General features: G+C 54.8%; 1 protein-coding gene across 1 annotated transcript; it reads right to left on the bottom strand.

The window, feature by feature from the left end:
* Positions 1–1,393: 1,393 nt before the first annotated feature.
* On the bottom strand, positions 1,394–6,661 carry LOC144720807 (insulin-like growth factor-binding protein 5). The gene is made up of 4 exons (XM_078597873.1): positions 5,998–6,661; positions 4,995–5,212; positions 3,269–3,388; positions 1,394–2,996 (listed from the first exon to the last, which is right to left on the bottom strand). The coding sequence occupies exons 1-4, from the start codon at positions 6,404–6,406 to the stop codon at positions 2,874–2,876; spliced, it is 870 nt and encodes a 289-aa protein (XP_078453999.1). The 5' UTR covers positions 6,407–6,661; the 3' UTR covers positions 1,394–2,873.
* Between the last annotated feature and the right edge of the window lie 1,493 nt (positions 6,662–8,154).

The raw sequence follows: 8,154 nt of genomic DNA, 5'->3' as shown, positions 1-8,154 counted from the left end.
AAGCGGTCACGTTGATGCAAGTCGCTGTCAATGTTGGCAAACGGATGTCCTCTCCAAACTTGGAGAGCTGAATGGAGTTCACAAGAACTCACAAACACCGCCTTGTTGTGAAAGACCCAGCGCGGAACATCCCTGGGTTTGATCTTCCACGAAGCTCATTGGCCACCCTCAACCGCATCCACTGCACAAAACCATGGCAGCAGATGCAGATACCTGATGCACAAATGGAAGATGTTCAACTCTCCAGGGTGCGACTGTGGTCATCCAGAACAGACCATACAACAACATCTGACGACGCAATGCCCAATCCACAAATACTAGGGAGACATCGTAGCGACGCACTCGCCTACTCCTGACGCGATTGTCTGGCTTGACCACCTGAATGTGAGATTGTAGTTGTTGCTCTGCTCAGCAGCCATACGAAAGGAGGAGGGATGTCCTGTCCTCAACGGCTCCCACCTTCTCATCGCGACCTCTTGCGTGTTGCTAAAATGGCAGGTGGCCGCGAGTACGAATCCCATCCTGATGCTTTCCTCTTGCAAGATTTTCACGTAATATACTTCCACGAACAGATGTTTCTGATATACCCAAGTAAACAATGGGTGAAGCAATTCTCTTTGTAAGGCTGCAGTGCGACAGAAAGCGCTAACTCTGTCGAGATATTCCAGTTCCGATGATTAATGCCACTGCACCGTGCAGCCAAGACGATCCCTTTTTTATTTCAGGGCTTTACTGCTTGCCCATGAAAGTCACCACATGGTAAGCATAACGGCATGTTCTGTATAACTAGGCTATCAACGCCGCAGGATTAGCATGCGCTCCCTCGGCAGACGTGGAGCCACGCCGACAGCTCAAGTTGTGTGTGCTGAACGTTATCTTCTCACTGCAGATGTGCGCCGCTGCGCCGGCTAGGAAGCAACTCTGCAACGTCTTTCTGGTTTAATATTTTACGTGTCGTATGTGGGGCGATAGCATGGCCCAGCAGTAGCGCGTTCGCGGCTTGTTGCACAGGTTCATGGTTCTAATCCCAAACGGCCACCCTGGTTAATACTGCGGCGTGTGTAATAGCCATAAATACTAAACGCACTGTCTGCTTCACGGTGGACGTTAAAGATCCAGTGACGTCATTTGAAGGAGTAGCCCCTTTGTGTGCTGACGCCATGATCCAAATTTGAAAAATTATCCGCAAAAAGGCTAATTTGGAATCTACAGAACGATCATCACCCCCTACTGCAAAACTTTGGCAGGACTCTCCTACAACAAGAGTAATGAGACTGCGAGGCTTTCCTGGGTAAACAAACAGAATAGGATGTTTTTTTACGGACGTCAAATTTAGTAAAAAAAAGTAAAAACAAAGTGGCAGATATTGGTAAGAATGCACATTGAACACGGCTATTACTAAATATTTTATTCACTTATGCATGACAACTTAAATACACCAGGGATGGCACAAGGCTGTTCCTTGCATGCTGAAAGGATTGTGAAACTGGAATCCCAGCTGTAAAACAAATCCTTGGGACCCTGAATGACATGGTGCCATCCCTGTACATGATATGACAATGTGACCAAAAAAACAAATGAATACACCAACGTTTTAAATTACAAAATAACATAAATAGCGGAAGTCGTCATTCAGTTTTATGCATGAGGAGGAGGGGATGGGGGTACAGGGGTTGACGGAGAGGGAAAATGTAAAAAAATAATCCACAGAGTTGCATCTCTTTGTTAGATTTGTGTGCTGCGAATGAGCTCCGCCAAAATTGTTTAAATCGCATCGGTGTGTGTGTGCACGCAACACACACCGATGCACACACGCACACGCAAGCCTTGGCACGAGTCTGCACTGGTGCGCACGCACACACGCGCGCGCACGCACACAGACGAACCTCCTTCGCATTAGTCACTACCCCACCCCCTGCACCCAGGAGGCAGGAAGTGAGATCGCTGCAGTTTAAAATTGCCACAAGGTGCCCACTTAATGCTGGCCGAGCGGAAAGTTTGCGTCTAAGCGGCGGAGGTCGCAAGAGAAACGAAGACGTGCCGCCGCTCGTCATCGGCCTCCCCTCGCCATCTCGGCAGAGTCTCGACGGACGCAAGCGAGATTGTGCCGTCGCCACAGTGCAATGGGAGGCCCATCCAGAGTGTTGCTTTGACAAAAACTCAACATCTCGCTCAGCTCTTCATGATTACACTGAAATAACTATGGTTTATGTAGCTTAACTGAAAACTTTAAGTTATAAAAAAAAATGTATCCGTACATCTTTACGTTTCTAACAATGGCATGCCAAGTAAATACTTGTGTTTTTTTTTTATTTTGACCAGTGAAATCTGCCTTTGAATATTTAGATATTAACTGGTTCGTATTATATACACAAGTCACCCTCGATCATCGCACGTCCCCTCTCACCATAGCTCTCGGCGCGCACGTCCCTCTCACAAACACCGGACAACGACCACGGAACACTTCACAACGAATGCACTGCTTGAACAGTAGGTGGGCAGTCTCGGGAGTTGCCTTCCCAGCTCCCAACAGCCAGGCCCCGCAGCGCTCACCCGCGGGCAGCCATCCGTCCCTGCACGGCCCACGTTCCCCGCCCAGCGAGGCAGTGCAATTGACCCAGAGTCACAAATATCCCCCCTCCCTCCCCCGCGTATTCTCCACAATAAGCATGGAATGGATTTTGATTTTTTTACCGTCGCTTTTAAACTACAGCGAAAAAAACAAAGCCACTTCTCTAATGTAGGAGGATTAAGGAGAAACAAACGGAGACACTTTCTTTCCATTTCAACACCAGCTAACGATGGAACGACGAGGAAGGACGCTCAGAAACAAATGGCCGGGTGTCGGGTGGGGGGGTCTCACGGAGGGGGCCTCAGTCACCCTCGATGTTGGGGCAGTGCACGTCCCCCTTTTGGGACTCGGAACCCGGCTGGTGCGTCCCATACTTATCCACGCACCAGCAGATCCCGCGGTGCCGGCCACGCGAAGGGTTGCACTGCAAGGAGACGGCACACGCAGCGCCCCGGTTACGACCGCGAAACGTTACCATAACGGGCGGAAGCCTCTTACGTGAGCGGCAAACGAGCGGATTATTTTTTTGTAATACGGCTTCAATGAAACTCCGATGACCTAGATTATGAGATTTTTAATTACCTCAAAGATTAGAGAGATTTATGTAGCCGATGCCAATTTTAGGCTTTCGGGAAATAATGAAATGAGTTTCTGTGGAGGAAGCAACGTGCAGAGCCAGGGTGGTGAACGCAGTACCTGTTTCTTCTTGAAAAAGCCGCGTCTGTCACAGTTCGGAATGCGGACTCCTTTGAGGGTTGGGCGTGTGGCCGTTTTGAGGTTTTCAAGTATGTTGTCCATTAGCTTGCGACAGGGGCCCTGTGAGAAAATCCAATCAACGTCATCCTGAACAACGAGGCAGCACCGCAGGTTCCGCAACAACCACCCAGGCTGATCGTATCTGGACACCGCCAGGGAGGGCATTTTCGCCGGTGTTTTTTGTAACAGCATTGTGGCCGTTGAAGCACCGATCGTAGAATTGTTAGGGCAGCTGAAGCGCTGTGAAAACCGGGTTTCCCAAATCCCTGGAATCTGCCGCGTGTCTGCCATGATGTCCCGATGTCACTGCCTAATTAGTTGCAAATGTCACCACCGCCTTTGTCTCGTCGTCAGCCGTGCGTTTAGGTTTCGCCACGGGGGCGCTCTGCGGCTCTGTTTGCTGCACTCGAGTTTAGGGCGCATTTAAAACGCAGTCGAAGGTGGCGTGATGTAACGGTAGTAAAGTATCATATCGCTGGAAACTGCTGTTTATCTTTTTTTATGAACTGCCATGATTGATGCCTCTTTATTAAGGCCTGTGCTAACTCGCAAGTATTCTGTATCGTGCTCATTAATTTTCACGAGTTCTTCTTATATGTTGTGCTTACTAATTTACTCACTAAACACTAATTGCTGCGAATACGAATTCATGTCAATATATATACTTACTCGAGTTTTGCCCAATACGTACCCTAATGCTTGGTGATAATTACTACATTGCTTACATTCGGGTACGCCAATGCCAGTGGTTTCCCGCAGTGCTGGCAAGCTCGTGCTCACTATCTCTTACTAATGTTTGCTGTCGTGCTTGCTGTGGTGTGGATTGTGCTGACTAAATGCACTCACGAGCGCTTACCAGTGCTTCGCGGAGCGGCGAGCTAGATTCGCCGTCTAGGCTACGCAGTAGAAATCAATCGTCGTGTTTTACAGTTCACCTCGAGCTCACTTTGCGCGGGCACACGTGCAGCACTAGGGAGACGGTCAGGGGAGGGAGCTGGGCCCAACGCCCTCACCGGAGCTGCTTTCGTAAGGAACCACGCGCGGTGATGGCAAGCCGCTTGCTACGTTCGCGGCATTTGAACGGCCACAGTTCCTGGCGTTTTTACATTTCCAGAATCGCGCACGCGCGTTCACTGCAGCGCGCGTTCACTGCAGCGCGCGTTCACTGCAGCGCGCGTTCACTGCAGCGCGCGTTCACTGCAGCGCGCGTTCACTGCAGCGCGCTACTGCGCGCATCTGCAACCCGCTCGGCAGGGCGCTCACAGCGCGCCGGCATCGCACTAAAACCACGAAGCCCGATCCCCTGCCGTTGAATGCATTATGGCCATTCGACTCGATCGCATTCACGCGATTGTTTTACGTCGTCGTATTTTAGTGGTAGCGCCCCCTAGTGGCTGCAAAGGTGACGTCGACCCATTACTCACAGTGCGTGTAGTCTCCCCCCCACCACCACAGCTCCCGCCCTGCAGGCACGGGGGCTGCGCGCATCGCGACCCGGGAGGCGGCGCTGCAGCTCGCTCATCAGACCCCCCCCATCCCCCTACTCCATTGCGCATCAATTATCCCGCTCGGGAAGGAGGCCCGGCGCTCCAGCAGCAGCCAATAGGCGACCGGGCCCGCGTGTGGCCCCAACCCTAACCCGGTGGTATGGGGGGGGGGCACTCACTTGTTGCTGGAGTCGGGGCCCTCCCGCGGCGACCGCGAAGCCCACGCTGCCTCTCTCGGGGGCGCCCTGCACCAAGCGCTCCCGGTGGCGCTGCGGCGTGCCCTGCAGCAGCTTCTGCCGCTCGCGCTCATTGTTGATGCGGCTGCGGCTCAGCGAGTCGCCCGGCGGCGGCTCGGGGCTCGTGGGCTCCGCCTCGGCGCTCCACGGACCCTCGGGGTCTGCGTCGCGGGCAAACGAACGGAGTTCGTCAGCTGGGCCAAGGAGGGCGAAAAGCCCGACCGAAATCGAAACTGGTTCCGAGCTCGTGCCCCCGAGGTGCGCCGCTCCCAGGTGTGGCTCGGTGTGCCACCTCGCACATCAGGCTCGCCAAACGCGACCGCCCCGCGGCTTCGTCAACATTTAATGATAGCTCCCCCCCCACTCTCCCCCCACATCGGTCACGGCGATTTGGGTGAAACCGCGGCCGTTGGGACGTAGGAAGAGGTTCGCATTCGCGGCGAGGACACACGGCCACTGGCCTGCAATGAGCGTGACCACGCACGGGCACAGCGCCCCTCGGCACGAGCGCCTGGACCCGCGTCCCCCCCTCCTCCCCCTCCCTGCGTCTCGCTCAAACTGGGGCAGCGGTGAGACCCGCACCGCGCTCGCGGTGACCCCACATGATCTCTCCCTGATTGTGCAAATCGTTTCTGGTCTCCACCAGCAGCCGGGTTCCCTTCGCTCGATGTGAAGCGAACCCCACAGTCCCCCCCGCCCGCAGGCGTTCGTGTTGACCTCCCCATGAGGTCTGAGAACGCCAGATGCGCTGTCCCTACGCGTTCGTGCCCCCCCCCCCGGCTGTTGCCGAGCCATCGCGATGATCGCGGGCTCCTCTGCCCATGCCCTCTGCGGTGCCCATCCCCTGCTCGTTCTCCCCCGTGTATCTCCACCACGCGCCCCCCCCCCCGACCACTCGCACCGGTTCAACGACCCCCGCCGTCTGTGACCCCCTCCCCTCACTCACCCTGCGTGGCCTCGGTGGCCGAGGCCGGCTGCTGCGCCTCGAGGCTCGCGTTCCTGCACACGCCGCGTCCCTCGAGCAGCGACTGGAGCGGGCGGATCTCCCCGGGGGCCGGGCTGCACAGCTGACCGGCGCCGCAGCGCTCCGTGTAGACGCCGCACGGCTGCCCGGGCAGGCGGGCGCAGGTGAGGCAGCAGCCGCAGCCGGGCTCCTTGACGAGCTCGCAGCCCGCCGGCGTGACGCACGCCGAGAGGGCGCGCGAGTCGCACTCCTCGCAGTGCACGGGCGGAGGCGGCGGCGGCGGCGGCACCTCGGCGGCGCGGCCGTCTCGGGCGGCCCGAGCGCACAGCAGCAGCACGGAGAGCAGCAGCGGGGACGAGGGCGCCGCGCCGCCGCGCGCGCGCTTGGCCATCGGCCCGCGGGGTCGACGCGACGGGACGGACGCGCGACCGATTCACTGGGCGCCTCCGAATATATTGCGCAATAACCCGCGGGCAGTTTCTGCAGCCGTGTGCGGTGCGAACTATAACTCTGCCGTGTGCGCAGACGAGACTGCGCGCGCAGCCTACTGCAGGAGCGATAGTCGAGGACAGAGGAGACAGTCTGGAGACGCTCTCGCTGATGCCGTTCTAACCATGGGCGGCTCCGCTCACCCCTCGCACGTGGAGTCCCGTGCGCCCGCTTATATAGAGGCGGGCTGGCGCCCCGAACCGTGCATCGCGGAGTCGGCGTGTGCCGCCCCAAACCGTGCATTGTGAACAATTATATCGGTGGTGTGTGTGGGCATTGGTGGCCCCGGCCCCCAGTAGCCGGGTGCGTAGAGAGATGGAAATCCCGGAGGCCTCCCCTTGGCTGTCACGTGCACGAGCCCAAGTTCTGTGCTGGGTGGATGCATGCCTGTGATCCGGGTGTTTCTAGACAGGGGTTGGTGGATCACATAGAGATGTTTGATACTGCAAGGTGGCCAGTTGGTTTCGGTACATAAAGTTGGATGGATTCGTTGGATTCGTGAGCCCATCCGTGTGGTCCCTTGCGTTATTACCCCCACCCACCTTCCTAATGAGTGGTTTTACTTTGAGTGTGTTAGCTTTCTCCCACACACCAACCACTCATTAGAAGAAGAATTGTCCAAACTTCCCAGTGCAGGACTCTCCTGAAATATTTTGAAGACTCGGGATTCTTTTGGATGGGTAAATAAATAATTAAGGGGGGGGGGGGGGGTAATCATATATTCTGTTATTCACAGATACCTAGGCTGAAAGGGTGTGGGTTCATGAAAGCCGGGAATCAGGTCAAAGTGACCTCTCTATCACCAGAACTGATCATAAAGTCATCGCCAATTCCTCTTGGAAGAATTCCCTCTTACATGCACACGAACATCATGACCCCCAGAATCACCCTCAGTCACCTTTGACTTCCGAAATCATCATTCACCGCCCCCTGAGACTGAACCTCACGATGCTCGGATACTTTGGGTCAGTCTACCTCGGGGCAGTCAACCTCGGGACAGTCAACCTCGGGACAGTCAACATCGGCATTCCCCAAACCGCATTGGCCACCCGCGCGTCGTTGAAAAAAGACGTTTTCTACAGCGTCACTGGAGCTTGTGTGTTCAAAATCAGTGCTGTCATCCTTTGTCATCTTAGGATAGTTTAGCTTGGCCGTCAGCCAGTGGCGTCTGGGCTGAATGCTAAGATGCCAAAGAAACCATCGTACATCATCATCATCAAAACAGAGTAGACTGTCTGCTGGGCAGATATGGGGCCTATGGGGGTTTGAGGCCACCGTGAACGAGGCTAATTAAATAATGAATCATTCCAAACGACTTGGGGGCCGCACATCCTTATTTGTTACAAAACAAAAGAGTCTCGCCACAACGAAAATTAAATATTCACACTTGTGTCAATACTCCGTAGTTCAGGGTCTGTCCGAGTAATCTCGTCACCACTATCTTGCTCAATGCCAACATTATTTGGTTATTTAACGCGATCCTGTTAATAACGGTCATTATTGCAGTGACAATAGTATACCATATTATTTTAGGTGAATGGCACTTCTTCAAGTTGTGAATACTAATTACGAAGGCGGGGGGAGGCGGGGAAAGGCCACGGACAGTTTTTTTGTGATGTAGAAGAATGTGAAATATGTTGCCGTTTGGAA

The sequence above is a fragment of the Lampetra planeri genome, chromosome 10 (assembly GCF_965212315.1).
Source record: "Lampetra planeri chromosome 10, kcLamPlan1.2.h2, whole genome shotgun sequence".
Lineage (NCBI taxonomy): Eukaryota > Metazoa > Chordata > Hyperoartia > Petromyzontiformes > Petromyzontidae > Lampetra > Lampetra planeri.
The sequence above is the reverse complement of the archived record's forward strand: the minus strand, read 5'-3'. Positions and strand labels throughout refer to the sequence as shown.

Bases quoted from the DNA above. Each gene is read 5' to 3' on its own strand.
- LOC144720807 (XM_078597873.1), bottom strand. From the start codon at position 6,406: ATGGCCAAGCGCGCGCGCGGCGGCGCGGCGCCCTCGTCCCCGCTGCTG. The intron at 3,389-4,994 runs GTGAGTGCCCCC...ATTTTCTCACAG, and splicing joins GGCCCCGACTCCAGCAACAA to GGCCCCTGTCGCAAGCTAAT. The intron at 2,997-3,268 runs GTACTGCGTTCA...GTCTCCTTGCAG, and splicing joins GCTTTTTCAAGAAGAAACAG to TGCAACCCTTCGCGTGGCCG.